The sequence below is a fragment of the Ambystoma mexicanum genome, chromosome 12, assembly GCF_040938575.1.
Source record: "Ambystoma mexicanum isolate Mex_15411 chromosome 12, UKY_AmexF1_1, whole genome shotgun sequence".
Classification (NCBI taxonomy): Eukaryota; Metazoa; Chordata; class Amphibia; order Caudata; family Ambystomatidae; genus Ambystoma; species Ambystoma mexicanum.
This window is the reverse complement of record NC_090936.1, coordinates 295024042-295040837: the sequence shown is the minus strand read 5'-3', so window position 1 is coordinate 295040837 and position 16796 is coordinate 295024042. Positions and strand designations below refer to the sequence as shown.

The 16796-nt window shown below is 48.0% G+C and overlaps 1 protein-coding gene across 7 annotated transcripts in view; it reads left to right on the top strand.

Annotated features, from left to right (window-relative positions):
• The window catches only part of C2CD5 (C2 calcium dependent domain containing 5), a 2654621-nt gene that overhangs the window by 147215 nt on the left and 2490610 nt on the right, over positions 1-16796 (top strand). For all 7 annotated transcript variants that reach the window (XM_069628452.1, XM_069628454.1, XM_069628457.1 and 4 more), the window contains exon 3: positions 16356-16442. In XM_069628452.1, the coding sequence (XP_069484553.1) occupies positions 16356-16442 (87 nt within the window). The remainder of the gene's footprint in view (positions 1-16355; positions 16443-16796) is intronic.

Here is a 16796-nt window from a genome sequence, read left to right as displayed (position 1 = left end):
ACTGCCATGATCCCTCAAAGAAGCCTTTCCCCCACACCAAACTTAACTGGGACCGCCTCGAGGAAACCCCACTCCACCGATCGAAGTCCCTCTCTGCGTCTATTCAGATAAGGGATGGATCCCCTCCCATATCTTGGGATGCGTGTATCAGATGTGAAGTCTTCCTCATTGTGTCCGCCCCCTGCCGCCCCTTAATGAACCCTATTGGTCTGAGTGAATCAATCTAGGCATTGTTGCTATTAAACTGGTATAGAGCTTGGCATCAGTGTTAAGAAGGGAGATCGGCTGATATGCCCTACACCCAAGATGGTCTCTACCATCTTTGTGTATGACTATAATAGGAGCCCGGGAGAAGGATTCTTGAGCCCGGCCTGTGTCAAGTGTATGATTGAACAACTTGGTTATAAAGGGAAGTAGGGCGGAGAGAAATGTTTTATAAAATCCTGCAGTGTATCCATCTTCTCCCAGGGCCTTCCCCAGGGGTAACCCTGCCACCGCCTTTCTAACTTCCTCTTCGGTAATGGGGGTATCTAGCATGGAGGTTTCTTCTGGAAAGAGTTTGGGCTGCTTAGTGGATCCTAAATAGGAATCTATGTTGTGTGCCTCAGGGTTTACTTCAGAGGCGTACAACGCCTCATAAAAAGCTGCAAAGGCCTCTGAAACCCCTTTACCCATGGGATCCGTAGCCCCGTCCTTTCCTTCAATTTCCTCAACCCACCCATCTGCGTGCTGGCCCCTCAACCACGCGGCCAACAGGGAGTCTGCTTTGTCCCCTTTCTCGTAAAACTTTTGTTTAAAAAATTGGAGATTGGAGATTTCTGATAATTTTCCCCTCCTCCAAGAATCTCAGTTCCTCCCTCTTACACCTTGCCTTCTGTATGTAATTCTCCTGATACCCGGAAGGGTCGTGTGCTTTCGCGTCCAGGTGTCTTATCTCTTCCTTCAATCTCCGCTCAACTAATGCCCTTTGGCTCTTCTTTCTGGCTCTTCTTTCTGGCTTCTTCCCGAATTAGGATCCCACGCCAAGTCGTCTTCCCTGCCTCCCAGACAGTACTCTTATCCACCTCACCATTGTCATTCCTCTTAAAATATTCCACTATTTCCTTATTCATCTCTGAGCAGAACATGGGGTCCACCCAGAGGGATTCATTACACCTCCATTTCGACCCATCCACTGTATGTCCACCTTCACCATGTCATGGTCGGACCAGGAAATCGGAATGATCTCCGAGCCCCGAGCTTCTTCCCATATATCTCTGGAAATGTAGAGGTAATCAATCCTTGTGTATGTCCTATGTGGCGGGGAGTAGAACGTGTACCCCCGTGTCTGTGGGTGAAGGTGGCACCATATATCCTTCAACCCACAATCCCCTAATGAGTTGTGGAACTTCCGTTGTCCAGGGACCCCGGGCTCTGGTGCTCTGTCCCCGTGCCTAAGCCTGTCCATGTCCGGGTCCACCCATGTGTTAAAATCCCCCCCTCTGATCAAATGCCAGAGCTTTCAACCAAGATTTTTACCATTGTGGCTTTTAGAAATCTGAACTGTCCCTGATTAGGGGCGTATACAGTGGCAAACGTGAACCTTGTCCTAATATCTCCCAAGACCACTAGGGCCCTCCGCTCAACATCCAACCAAACCTTAGTGACTTCAATTCTAAGTCCCTTCTTTACCAAGATACCCACCCCTGCCTTTCTCAAGGGGCCAGAGTCCCAGCCGACATGGGACCCTTTTTTCCTCTCCCTTTGGAGTACCTGGTTTCCTGGAGGAACCCGACATCTAGTTCTGACCTCCGAAATTCCCTTGCCACCATGGATCGTCTGGTGGGTGAGTTCAAACCTTAAACGTCCAGGGTGCCTATTCGTTGGTGTCCCCCTCTGGGCCTATTTCCCACTGATGTCATCATGGTATCCCTATCCAGGCGATCGTTTCATTCCACCTGTGGGGCCTCATTATGTCTACATGAATCCTGCCCATAGATGTCTCTAGAACTGTCAAAGCCCGTACCAGGTAAGTTTCCCCCCCTCCCTCATCTCCCCTTTCCTCCCATCCCCAAACTCCCAATCCCCCTCCCCCCTCGGCGTTTGGCCCCTACTTGGTGACATCACCGGGTGAAAACCAAACCACATACAGGATCCCCCCCTGGATTAGGCCCCTTCTCATTACACCAATTGCTCTTGAGCCCCCCTACTTCCTCCACTTTGCACCTATTACCCCTATGTCACTTATTGGCACTCCCCCCACACCCCCTTTGCCCTCCCAACCCATAAACCTAAACACCCCCACAACTAACCGTGGGGTGGGACAAACCCACCCCGGTTGGGGAACACAAACTAGCCCAGGCCCGCAGGTCTGGGTTCCTCATACAACTCTTTACCCCTGCTCAATCACCACCTGGGTGCATGCGTTCTCTTATCATTTTAGGTCACATCTGCTGGAGGGGTGTTCAGCTTTCTGAACTTCTGTGAACCCAAAATGCACCTTCTCCGTGATCCCTGTGTTTGCCACTGTCCTCCGCCAGGTTTTGGCTCCCTTGAGATGTGCGGGGTCTCTGCTTCTCCTGTTAGTTCGCTCATGGCCCTCTTGATCTCCTCTTCCATGGTAAGTCTATATTTACACCCCTCTGTTTCGAAGGAGATGTAGAACAGGAACCCCCACCTGCATCAGATTCATTTTCCATTTAGCCGTCTAGTGAGGGGCGAGCAGAGCCTTCTTTCCGAGAGGGTGAGGGAGGACAGGTCCTGGAAGACCGTCACCCTTGCCACCCCATACATCACTGGACCCTTTCCTGTGCTTTTTCCAGAATGTGGAGTCTGCCGCCATAATTGTGAAAGCGGACAAGAACAGATCTGGGGCCACCCGCCGCTCCACCAGCCTTGTGAATCCTCTCAATCTTGACCTTGTCAATAGCGTCATTTTCGAAAATGAGTTTGGTGATGGCATATAAGGCACTTCACAAGTCTTTCTCGGTCTCCCCTTCTTTCTTAGGAATCCCAAATATCCAGAAGTTATTGCCCCTCTCACGATTCTCCAGGTCGTCCATCTTCATGAGAATTTCCTCCTCCCTCCTTTCTACCTCCATCAGGCGCACCTCGATTTGGGTCTCCATTGTGTCCAGGGAGGACTGGTTATGTTCCACCTCCTCCAGTCTTTCTTCCATCTAATCAATTATGTGGGTGATTTTATCAACTCTGCCTAGAATGTCTGCCCTCATGCGCCTAATCTCCTTCAGGAGGGCCGCTACAAACTTTTTGGTGGCTCCGGCGTCTTCTCCCATCATTGACCTGCTGCCTTGACCAGGTGTTCTTTCATCTGTGATATTTGGGCATGTATTCTAAGGGGGCCAGTCTCGCCCTTGCGTCCATGTACCACAGCCTCTCTCCCTGCCTGCCTGTGTTAATAATAATAATAATTTGCATTTATATAGCGCTACGAACCCTCAGGCATCTGAGCGCTGCTTATTATTACCCACGGTGTGTCGTGCTCAATTATCGACCGCAGAAGGATGAAAGGCTGAGTTTAGCGCTGCCAGAATTCAAACCTGCATTAGCAGGCTCTGCACGGATGTCAAAGCGGGCGTTCTACTCGCTGTGCTATCTCCCTAGGGGTAGAGGCAAGTGGAACCTCACCGGGAGAGACTCCCCCTTTGGGGACAAGGACTCCCGTTCCCATGAGAAACTCCCTCAGGTTGGACATGCCATGGCCTACATGGGATGTGTTAAAACACAAAGTAAATACGAATTGTCAAGCCTGCGATGAAGAAACGCCAAAGGGATATCATGATCTTGGGAGAAAAGTTTGGGAAAATCACTAATTGATTGGTCAGTTTTCAGTGTTGAGTTCATTCGATTGTAGCGACATCAAGTAAATGCGGAAAGGAGGGCATATATTGTTGGTTTGCAGGTTGCAGTGAGAACCATCACTCGTCTTTAACAGAGGCCCATGTCACAGCCAGTGCTTCACAGACGGACTGATGGGGTTCAACCGCTATAACAATATGCATTGGACTGCCAGTAGCATACTGAGGCTTGCCAATCTGTGAAAACCACGTTGCAGTGATTCAAATTTATGGAACAGACAGTCCAAAGGGTTGGGCTCAATGGTGCAATCTAATATCGCAGACCTGTCCCATATCTCATCCCAGAAGTCTCTCTCTCTGTGTGTGATTGTGTGTGTGATTGTGTGTGTGATTGTGTGTGTGATTGTGTGTGTGATTGTGTGTGATTGATTTGTAGAGCGCTCCGGACCCGTGGGTAGAAGGGCGCTTAAGAACACGTTTACAGGCAAAAGATATGCATTTACAAGTACATCAATTTACAACAAAGAAATTTTTTTGCATATTACAACAATTTACATATAGTGCAGGTAAAGTTGCGGCTGTTAGATATTCGGGATGATGGTGGATGCTACTCTTTGTTCAGTAACCAGCCAATAACAAGTTTCCTAAAGATCGGGAAGGACTCAGTGGTTTTAATTTTGAGTGGTATGGTGTTCCAAAGTTGTGAGGCTAGTACAGTGAAACTCACGCCTCCTGCTCTTTTTAAGGCATATCTGGGCACTAGCAGGCATAGGGAGTTGGATGATGTAGTGGTTCTGGATGTGGATTTTAGAGTGAATTTGTTGGAGAGGTACGGTGGGGCTAGGTTGTTTAAGGCCTTGTAGGTGAGACAGATAGTTTTGAGGTCAATTCTTTGCTGTATGGAGAGCCATTTGCACGCTTTCCTGGTTGTGGAAATACACTCGCGCCTTGGGATGTTGAGTGCTGCGCGTAGAGCATTATTCTGGAGAACCTGGAGTTTGTTAGTTACAGATTGGTTGGCTCCTAGGTACAGGCTGTTGCAATAGTCTAGTTTGGATTGAATGAGTGCTCTGGCCAGAATGAGGCAGCTGTCGGGGGATAGGAAGGGTCTGCTTGCCCTGATTAGCTTACCCGTATAGGCAGTGGCTGAGGCGGTTGAATTGAGTTGTTTGGAGAGGTTGGAGTTGGCATCAAGGTGGAAACCTAAGGTTTTCACGCTTTTAGCGATAGGGATGGTGTTACCGTCTATGATAATGTTCTTGTAGATGGGACTGAGTTTAGACAGGTTGTTATGAGAGCCTACCAGCAGAAGCTCCGTCTTCTCATCATTCAGGCAGAGGCCGTGGGTGGCCATCCATGCCTGAATGATTGAGAAGATTTCGTTGATCCGGGTGACGTCTGCATTGTAGTTGCCTGAGATGGTGAGGAGAATCTGGGTGTCATCTGCATAGTTAGTGTAGGTGACACCCAGACGGTCCAATTTGTCGAATAGGGGCTTCGTAAATATATTATACAAGGTGGGGGATACACAGGAGCCTTGTGGGACTCCGCAGGTGATGGGGATGGGGTCAGCAGCAGCTGTAGTGGAGAAGACTCGCATGGTTCTATTCGCCAGGAAGGATTGTATCCATGCGGAGGCAGAGGAGGAGAAGTGGGCTGCGATGGAGAGGTGGTTGCATAAGATTTCGTGGTCGACTAAGTCGAAGGCCGCTGAGAGGTCTAAGAGAAGTAGGATGGCTGCATTTCCTTGGTCTTTGATTTCATCAATCTGGCTTTTGAGGTCAACCAGGGCAGTTTCAGTTCCGTGTTGAGGTCGGAAGCCAGATTGACGAATACCTAGCAGTTGGTTAGATTCCAGGTACTCCTGAATCTGGATGTAGGCGACTCTGTCCACGATTTTTAACAGAAAAGGGACAGTAGTGATGGGTCTATAATTTGTTGGTATGGCTGGGTCCAGGGATTGTTTTTTTAGGAGAGGGAGCACCCAGGATTGTTTTAGGTTGTTGGGGACAGAATTGCTGGCAAATGAGAGGTTAATTAACTCAGTGATAAAGGGGGCGAGGTCTCTGGCAGCGTCTTTTATTATTTGGGCAGGGCAGCTGTCGCCTTTGCAATTAGAGGGTTTTAGGGAAGTGATGATTTTTTCGACTTCTAGGACGGTCACTTTCTTTCTTGCTTAAGTTAGGGTTGGCGGTTTTGTTGCTGGGGAGTTGTTGACGTTTGTTCTCGATTTTGGTCTGGAGTCCTGTGATTTTATTGTTGAGGGCATTCTGGATGCTGGTGCACCAGGGTTTATCTTTTGAGCAGTTGTCTGGAGGGGGATTGGGGTTTTCTAGCTCCTTTAAGATTTTAAATAATTCTTTGGTGGAAGAACCTGCCTGGTCAATCCTGGCGTTATAGGTTTCTTTTTTGGTGCGAATTATCTCACTTTTGTATAGCGCAGAGATGTTTTTAAGATTGGATTTGTTTTCAGGAGATGGGTGAGTTTTCCATAAAAGTTCTAGTTTGGCTTTCTTTTTCCTGAGTAGTTTGAGCTCTGGGGTGTACCACAAATTGAGGTGGTTTATTGGTTTACTTTTACGTAGTTTCAAAGGGGCAATGGTATCAATGGCGGTAGCCATGGAGTTGTTAAAGGAGTCGACTAGTAGGTTAAGGTCAGCATTGTCCGGTAGAGCGTTGAGGGTGGGTAGGACCAGAGGTAGTAGGGCTTCGGCCGTGATGTTGCGCTTGTTCTGGTTGGGCAGGCTGGTGCCAAGGGGCGTTTCTTGCGCGTGGCCTGGTTGGTATGAATTTCGAGTGGGATAAGGTAGTGATCTGTCCATGTAAGAGGTTGGGGGTCCTTGCAGGTGGTGTTGCAGTTAAGGGTTGCTACCCAGTGGAGAATTCTGCCTTTGTGGTGAGTTGGTGAAATGCTAAGTTGAGCGAATCCGTACTCAGTTAGGGCGTTTGCTAAGGATGCGGCTGGTGCGTCCTTGGGGTCATTGTAGCCTAGGTTGAAGTCGCCGAGGATGATAGTTTGTGCTAGTGGCTTGGAATTTTCAGTAATGAGCGCTGTAATGTCTTCCTCGAAGGTTCCCGGAGGGCCTGGAGGTCTATATATAAGGTGTAGTGTGATCGTACTAGTGGGGGAGGTTTGTAACTTGATTGTGAGTAACTCACAGGATTTAGGAGATGGGGTGGAGACTAGTCTGCAGCCTAGTGTAGATCTGGAGATGATAGCTACGCCTCCTCCCTTACCGTTAGGTCTGTCGGCTCTAAGGATGGAGTAGTTGGCTGGAATGGCTAACGATAAGTGTGGTCCTGAGGCCTCATGTAGTCATGTTTCCGTTAGGGCAAGGAAGTCAAGATCATATGTTAGAATAGTGTCAGCAACTTCTGTGGGGTGGGCGGCCAGGGATCTGGCATTGAGTAAAGCTCCTTTTAGGGGGAGTGGGCCAGGTGCATTAGGGGTCTTTGATTTCTTCTTAGTTTTGGTGTTGAGTTTGGTTAGGTGGATGCTGTTTGTAAGGGGCAGCCTGGTGCCTAGTCTGATGTTGCGGATAGTGAGGTTGGGGTTGGTAGAATGTAGGGGTTCTGGAGATTTCAATGTGGGGGCCCCGTGCGACAAAGAGCGCTAAGTGTGCTATGATTGGGCGTCTTGTTAGAGGTCACATTGGCAGGGGAGCTGTTGACTACGGAGGAAGTAGGGTGGGAGTGGTGGTTGGGTGGAAAAGGCGGCTGGGAGGGTAGGAAGGGCGTGGGGCAGGGGATCGGGTAGTGCCTAGGGCAGCCTAGCTTGGCTAAACCGTTGTTGACGGTTATGAAGGTGTTGCCGGTACAGTGTACATTGTCCGGCATGATGCAGAAAGGGAACATGGTGAGAGTGAACCCAGGTGATCATGGTCTGGGCGCGCAGCTACGCAATGCAAGTCTGGTGCTCACTCGGACTAGGTTACAATGGGACAGTACCTAGATTTGAAAATGCGCTCTGCGGATAAATGCTGTGCGTTAATAGCTAGGGTCCATGCTAGGCCTAGAAGTGGAGCAGTGAGTACAATGACAAAAGATGGTGGGAGCAGAGATGGGCTGGTGGGGGCTTTACCTATCAGCATGAGTCATGTGTACAGCAGTGTATGTGCTGTAAACACAAGATAGGCTAGTTTCAAATTGCACAGAGCAGATCAGCAGATCTATGTTTAACAATCCCGGCAAGGACTAAGATGCATACAGCAGAATATACCTGGACTTGGCAGTCTCAGCAGCTACAAAAATGCATACATCAGAGGGCACCCAGATATGACAGTTCCCATCAACGACTAAAATGCATGCATCAGCGGGCGCTTAGGTTTGATAATTCGCGTCAATTAAAGCCTATATGTGGGCTCAGAACATGTGGATGGGGCAGCGCTGGCAGGTATAGACAGACTTTCCTCAGTGAGGTGAAGAGCGAGGTCAGAAAGTTACAAGCAATTAATGGCAGCACTTCAGAATAGCAGCAGGTAGAGAGGTTCAATTAATTCAATCAATACTCTTATCAAGAAAGGGAAACAGTTCTATGCTAGGTTACCAAAACGTTGTCAAGACAGTGAAATACGAGGTCAGATCATGTAAATCTGGCGCTACAGAGCAGTATTGACCAGATAATAAATGGTAGCACTTTAGAAAGACAGCAGACAATTGTAGTTCAGTTGGTTCAAGCAATACAGATGGCAACAAGCAGAAATAGTTACATATTAGTTCACCAGTATATTATCAAGCAAGCAATGCAAATCGCCTCGGGAGGCTCAGCGAAAGAGAAGTGTTAAATGAATTCAGTAGTGTGCGCATGTGTGAAACATATAATTCTATAAGCATGGTTGAGTGCGCAGTGCTGTGAGGGCCTGCACCAGGCACATTCGACGTGGGCAAGGCCAGCAAGAGACGTTCTTAATGGCATTTAAATTTGTCAATAGTCTTTCAGGCATGTGTAAGCACACAGGCATGCACAGTGGCAGTGGATAGACGTAAGATGCAAAATCAAGGTGTGGCCTGAAAGGCGCGGGCAGTTTTTAGGCCAGTGCCGTCAGCAAGTGCATTATGTTCCGGCTTTAAAATGCAGTGCTGTGACCGGACAGACCTAGATATGCTGTAGAGTTGAGGCGGGCATGTAGTGCCGCAAGTGACATTACAGGTGTCTTTTCATACGGTGCTTAAGCACAGCATTGTGGGGCTTCAAAGCTTTGTGAATAATGGGCAATTCAATACGGACAAAAATGAAGGGGGAGGAGTAGATGAAAGGATTTAAGGTGCTGGGTTCGGTCAGTATACAGAGCTTACCTCCGATAATGTACGGTCAGCTATGAGGTAGCACTGCTGAGAGACAGTGAAGGTCCATAAGTCCAACTTCAGTGGGAGGGGGGAGAGGTGCGAAGCCGGCAGGATTTCTGGCGTGGGTTTCTGGCAGTTCTGGGCAGGCTCAGGGCAAGGGGGAGCCTTGTTAGTCGTGCCTTAGTAGGCGGGCCGGCTCCTCGCCAGCCGGCGAATCGGCAGGCAGTGAAGTAGGCGGCCTGGCCAATCGGGAGTGGCCTTGCAGGGGTAGGCTTCAGGCACAGGTGAGGGGCACTTTACCACAGCGGAGCGACCATTTTGGAATGTAGGCCCTCGTGGTTATGTGGACACAAATCGTGCAGAAAGTGGCCAAAGGACAATAAAACAGCCCGATTTCCTTCGTTGGGTGCATGGAATATAGGGCGGATGCAGTAAATGGAAATTAGGTGGATGGAAACCAGATTTCCTGCAATTTTCCGCGCTGGCATGTAAAAGGTGTCGGTAGCCCACGGGCTTACCGTAATGCAGGGGGATCCATCAGAGATCGGTGCACTGCTTCTGCAGTGTGTTGGGAGCTCCTGCTCCTTTGGCTGCTGCTGGGTGGCTGGGAGGCAGCCTATATAGGTGCAATTTAGCCGGAGTGCAGTGGAATCTGTGTAACACTTTAAATTGTATTAGACGAAATCTGGAGTTAAGACACATGGGTTTGCAGGCACATGGCCTCCCAGATCTCATCCCAGGTCTTGCAGAGCCTGACCAGAGGTTTGTTACAGCGGCTCTGCGATAGGTTGTATAGTCTAGCCACCCTACCACGGGCTGAGGCTCACTCCATGATAACTCCCAACAGTGGTTCGACATGTGGCAGTCCAGGGAACTCCGTCCATGCGTCCTTAGTAGCACAGCGCAGCACAGCATATTCTTGCCACAGTGAGGACTACCTCTGTTAAGACCCTGGTAGATCTTGTAATGTGATAAAGGACCCCATGACATAAACATCTCTTGCAGTGCATATCCATCTTTCCCTCAGTGCCGCTCAGCAGTTTTGCTAACTTTAGGGAATGACTGGAAGAAGTTCCATAGTGGGGTCACTGACTTCTGGGTCTCTGCAGAATGGTGACAGTACCAGTGAATGCACATCGCGAGGGCCAGTTGCATGTCGTTCATATTTTATTATGTGTGGATGGTGAGTATCCCTGTCAAACCAATTGGCTACATCATGTGCCTGGGCAGCATTACAGTATTACTCGAAGTCAGGGGCAGCAAGGCCTCCTTGCACATAAGGTCTGGTCAACGTGTCCCATTTTAGTTCGACCACACCTGCATGCCACATAAAGTTATTAACTACCACTTTCAATGTGTCAAAAGACACAGTTCCTGGCCATAGCAGTATATTTAAAAAGTAGTATAGTAGTTTTGGGAGAATAATCATTTTGAGAAGTGTCACATTACCCATTATCGTGAGTGGGAGTTTCGCCCGAGTGCAAAGCTTGCCCATGAGTTTGGGTAAATAAACACAATAGTTGCAGTTTTTCTGAGTGGGGATGGGCGTTACCTCACAACAACCCCCAGGTATTTAATTTCCAGGGGGACCAGGTGAATCCCATGAGGTCCAATGGCTCGATAATCGCATCAGTAAGTGGAAATAACTCAGACTTGGCACAGTTGACACAAACCCCGGACAGGGCACCGAAGGAGAGGACATTGTGCATGATTGGTGCCAGATGCAGCAGCGGATCTCGCACAAATAAAAGTCCATCATCTGTGTACAGTGAGATGTTCTCTGGCTCGCCCGAGAGTCTGACCCCTCTCTGCATGTACCTTTATCAGATCGCACCAGCCAAGGGCTCCATCACGATGGTGAACAACAGGGGCGATAGAGGGACAACCCTGTCAGGTCCCCGTTCAGATGTCGATGGGAGTCAAGAGTAGTCCATTCACCCCCACTCAGGCAGTTGGTGACATGTAAAGTAACAGCACACTAATCCTCACACTTTCCAGCTCATGAATTGCATTGCCTCAAACACCATCGGGCAAATATATAGCATATATCCTAGGCCCACATCGGGCAGATTTTGTGCATTGCAATTGGAGTGTTGTCAAACATCGCTGCATGCTATCAACAGAAACGTACATGTCAAACACATTTTGTGTAACCACCCAGAAACTCCCAACCCCCATTCCTCTCCCAATCGGAGGAATGAACATCCAGCACCCAACAACTCTTGCAACTTCGTATGGGAGGGGGTGTTCGCCGACTTCAGCTCGGCATCAATGCAGCCATAACATTACTTCTTCAAAACTAGTACGGGTGCATATATCATTGTGAACGGTATCAAGGTAGAGATACCAGCCTTGCCAGGAAAACTGTTAGCACACGGGTACATTCGCTTACTGTTAGAGTCACATCAAGAATCAATTGGCAAGGACTTCTAGGCAACAGAACCATACAGTTAATGTTCACCCAGGGAAATGGTCATCCAGGATCGTCATGGCCTCCTCGCGTATAGTGAAGAAGTACGCCCTGTTGCCATGTTCAATTCTCAATTTGGCCGGGTACAACATTACGTATTTCACATTAAGATCGCAGAGTCTCTTTTTCGTGGCCAGGAAGGACTTGCGCTCCTGTTGCATAGCAATCGAAAAAAATTGGGGTACAAGTGAATTCTGTTGGAGCCCAGCAGTAGTTCGCCCTTGGCCCTTGCAGCTCGCAGCAGCCTTTCTCTAGTTGAGCAGATGGGGAGGATCCCCGGGCTTGGGGGAAAGCGCACGATGAGCACACACTATTGCGAATTGCAGTGATAGTTTGGGGGCATCCAGTAAGGTCATTAGAGTACGTTTCCACAAAGTCCTCCATTGATCTCTGCTATACCTATTATTCTCAGGTTGTTGCGTCTTGATCGGGACTCCATCATCCATTCCTGCTGATGGATAGCACTTGTTTCGAGAGCAAGGTGACATCAGCTCTGAGGGCCGGGACCTCCTCAACAGTTGTTCCCATAGTGTCCACCTCCGTAATGCGGGCATAAGCTTTCTTTATCCAGGATTTTATTGAGCTAATTGTACCGCTCATGTCGTCCAATTTAGTGTGTATGGCAGTAAACCCCTCCCGCATATACTCCATCCCACTGCGATGGAGCTCTCTGGGTTCTCCCAGGTTTAGGTGCACCACCTGCAGAGCTGTCTGCCCCCTCCACAGTCATAGGTGTAGCTTTAGCATACATGTTAATTGAGCTCTGTATCTTCCCTGCCCCCTTAGTCATTTCGATCTTGCAGTACAGCTGATGAAGTGTGGAAGGGCAATGGGGAGGAGAAGTGGGCTGTGGAGTACCGTCAGCGCCACCCACTCCTATGGCCAGCGAGCACAACGGCAGCTCCACAGAAAGCAGGAGTATTAGACAGGAACAAGGATTGGTATAGGCCCTGGGTTTTAGTGTCTACGGCTCTCTATGTCTAGGGCCACAGTCGGAGGGCACAAGAGCGGGTATCGAGGATTCCCATGGGGGCAGACACATAGGCGTGTTGACGGGGGCGGGGGACATGTCTCAATATGAATCGTAGCGGGGGTGCAGAGCATCCTGCTGCAGTCTAGTTGCTTACTGCAGTGCAGGGTTTTAGTGTCTAGGGCTCTCTATGTCTTGGGCCACAGTCGGAGAGCACAAGAGCGGGTATCGAGGATTCCCATGGGGGCAGGCACATAGGCGTGTTGACGGGGGCGGGGGGCATGTCTCAAAATGAATCATAGCGGGGGTGGAGAGCATCCCGCTGCAGTCTAGTTGCTTACTGCAGTGCAGGGTCATAGAGGCTGCACGATTTCTGCAGCGGGTGTCCCGCGGGACAGTAGCTCAGGAAAAGGCAGCCAGGATTCCCAAGCAGCCAAGGGACAAGGGTATTGGGCGCAATAAGGGAGGGGGAGGGCAACGCCCCGGTATGGACTGTGGTGGGGGTGTAGAGCATCCCACAGCCGCCCAGCCACCAACTGTAGTGGAGAGTCGATGGTGGATGTAGGCAATTTGGTGTAGTCCGTGCTCTGGAGTAGCAGAAGGCAGCATAGCCTGCCGCCACAGGAAACCGCCAGCACACCCGGCCGGCAAAAGGGCAGCGCCACCAATGGCCCATGGGGTCCAGCCGCTGGGGCCGCGCAGTCCAGCTCACGGACAGAGCGAGCGGAGCCAGAGAAACTGCAAGCAGTCGAGGATCAGCTTCCAGGGGGGCAAAGCGGGTGCTGCACGAATTCCTCAGTGAGTGTCCAGTGGCGCAGAGGAATGGAGGTCCGGAGCTCGCAGGCAGCGAGCGTGCAGTGTCTGTCAGCCCGGACGATGGAGCGTTGTGGAGGAGGGGCAGGAAGCACGGCCGGCCTACCACAACAAAGCGCCCCTAGAGCAACAGGAGCCCAGAAGCGACCCAGTAGGTTCAACTGGGGCAGAACCTCGCAGGTCAGCAGTGCGGGTGTATCGTAGGAAGGGTGGCCAAGTTATTCGGTGTTATGCACCCTGAATCTCAGGATTTAGCCGTGCAGAGATGCCGGGCTGCGAAGCTGCACGCAGCGGCGGCCATCTTTAGTCGTGCGCAACAGCGTCCTCTCGGTTGTTTCCCTTTAAATCAGGATGCCCAATTTACTGGCACAAGGAGTTAAAAGGAGGTGCTGCTGAGGAGGGAGAGAGAAGCAGGCGACCAGAGCGAGGAACGTAAGCGTAGGCTGTGGAAGGCCCCAAGCTACTCCACACCGGACGAGAGTGTAGAGCAAGAAACTAACAAAGTTTCAAACTCGCTTGCAGGAGCTGTTCGGGACGCCAGAGTCACGGCAATTCCGAGACATGGGAAATCAACAGGACAGGAGCCCAAGCTGAAACAAAGGTGTTAACGAGACCACAGGAGAAAATCTGTGGTGGACCCTTGGTCTGAGGAACATCGCTGAGAAGAACAATGTGTCTGTGAGTGCAGTCCAGGACGGCGGCGCCATGAAAAAAAGCTAGAGAACAAGATTGCGAACACCGGAGAGACGATGGCACCCACCGCACCCCGCAACAAGGAGAGACCCCAAGAGCAAAACCCTTTCGATGACGTTCCCCACCAGGAAGGTAAACGGGCGAATGGGAGTTACAGGTAGACTCCAGTGTATCAATGTCATACAGCCAACTCGTCCCAGTATAAGACACGGAAGAGAGTTAGCTTTGAACCTAAATGGATACAAAGACTACATCAAGAAAGAGTTATTAAACACCAAGACTGTAAATCAAGAGAAACTAATTATCAGCCAGAGTTAACTCGCCACATTAGAAGATACGAAACTGAGTTAACCTCTGAAATAAGTAGAAACGAATATCACAAGTCAATAGAAAACCTTGATGAGGAACTGGACAGTAAGTGAGAGAACCTCTGGGACAAAATATCCTTGTAAAGGGTGAAAACAAAGTGATATCCTGAACCAGAACAAAATACTATTAAGAGAGAGAGGGCTCAGAGCTTACAGACATTTACCAGATACAAAACAGAGGGATCCTGCAAAACTATATTCCCTCAGAAACGGTACAAGCAGGTTTATGACCAAAAGCCTAAACCAACTAACAGAGAGCCAAAAGGGAACCAAGGCGAAGAAAGGAAGAGCACCATCCCGGTAGGGGAATTAAAGAGACTAATACAAGAAGTCACAAGAGACTATTTGCGAATTGTATTCTTAAGACTGGTACTAGGGAGTCATTCTCCTGACCTAAGTTAGTTGTTCTTAGTGGTAGGGTCAGTTAGCCTAGTTTTGGACAGCAGCTTTGTTTCTTTGGACATTCACAACTGACAGACAAGCACTTGAGTTATTAAAATAGGCAGGGACCACCCATTAACATAGGGAAAGTTAGGCCTTCTACTTTATTTTTATTAAATACAAGTATGTCATGTGTTCTGAGTCTGTGTCCTACTCCTGACTCACCACAGTACCATGGAATCAGCAGGAGGAGCAACCTCTAGAACCCAGATACCCTGGGGTGTCTGGGTGATCCCTGTGTACCTCGCTTGGGTCCGACATCACAGAGCTGTCAGTGGCACCCAGCCCCTGGGTCACCTGATTACCCCGCCTAAACGATGGGACTCTATCACAATGTTCAGGGGCTTAATGAGTAAGTGGATGCGCATACTGGGAAGAGCTGCGGTGTGACAGATGTAAGTTTCAGATGCTGAATGCAGTGGTTAGAGAGTATAAGCAAAGATATCCGACTTACAGGAACACCATTGGTCAAAATAAAGGGTCTGAAAGATGTCCATGCAGTCGATTTTGAGCACAGGATTGGTCTCATTTTCTACATCAAAGATAGACAGTAAGTTGTTGAGCTAAAGGAATGATTATACCTAGTATATGATGGTGTTTATTTACTTCCAAAACGTGTTCATGATGAAGAAATATGATTTATTTTCTAAGAAATTTAAAACACTTTCCAAAAGGTATTCATGACAAACACACATTTCAATTTTTGTTTAGCTCTGCTTAGCTGTAGAAAAACATGTCAATCTCAATTGCCATTATAGCTCAAGGCTATCCACATAAGTCTTTGGAGAAAGGTCCTGTAATGCCGCAAGCACCTTTCGGGTTATTTACTACCCTAAATCACACAGTTTTGCCCAGGATATTGTCCTCGCATAGCAATTCCTTCATAGGCAAAATAAACAGATGTTTTTAATTATTACTAGCTACAATTAAGGCTTCCTGTTTTCTGTTTTTGCTGACACATTAATACAGAAGTAAATAACTTTTTTTCCTTTCATGCATTGCAGGTCAGTAGCTGTGCAAAGTAAAATAACAAAGATGAAAAAAATAATTCTATTCCTTTTTAAGTAGTTTCTAAATGGCTGCAATTATGCAGCCTGTGACTTTTTGTGCAGGAGCGCAGCACTAGGGGCTTCCTCTTACAGGAATCCAAATGCTAATGTGCTTTTTCCATGTAAATAAACATGGAAAATACTAGTTACGACTTATTTTTGTGCATATCCAAAAATAAATGTGCTTAAATATAGAATTACCAACAAATAAATAAGGATAAATACAGACGGAAATGGTGCAAAATAAATACCATAAAACCGGGAGACATAGTTAAAACCGGGTTCATGGAATCAATATGAGTTTTGGTTGCATGAGTTTTGACTCTGTTTATAAGTCAGGTAGGTTTTAAGTAACAATTAACTGAATTGCAATATTTATCTAACATGCAATATGTAAACGTATCCTAAGCATTTTGTATAGTTTGTTTTTAGGTGCTTTTAACTTAATATAATATTGTTTTGTTCCAGGTAAAATTTGCTAACACCACATTTAAGACTGAAGTATACCCCAAGTCCCTCAATCCCCAGTGGAACTCTGAATGGTTTAAATTTGAGGTAAGATGTGTATTTTAGCTGATTTGTGCCTAAAATATTGTGAAGACTTTGGAGTTCAGTCACTTTCTTAACAATAAATGCATGTTAAAATGAATCAGTGGATATTAACAAAAATACTATTAATGCCATTAAAACAAATTGCTCCCATTAAGATTTGCCCCAAATCATATCATATGTTCATTATAATTTGTAATGGTTTTTTAGAAGTCTTATTAATTGGTAATATATGTATTTTTAAAATTATATGTCATGTATTTTTTACCAATTGCCAAAGAAATCTCTTGTGTGTTTTTATGGCCTGGAGCTGAAATAAAGCTATTTTGATGATGATCATGTTTAAATCATTGGTTGTTT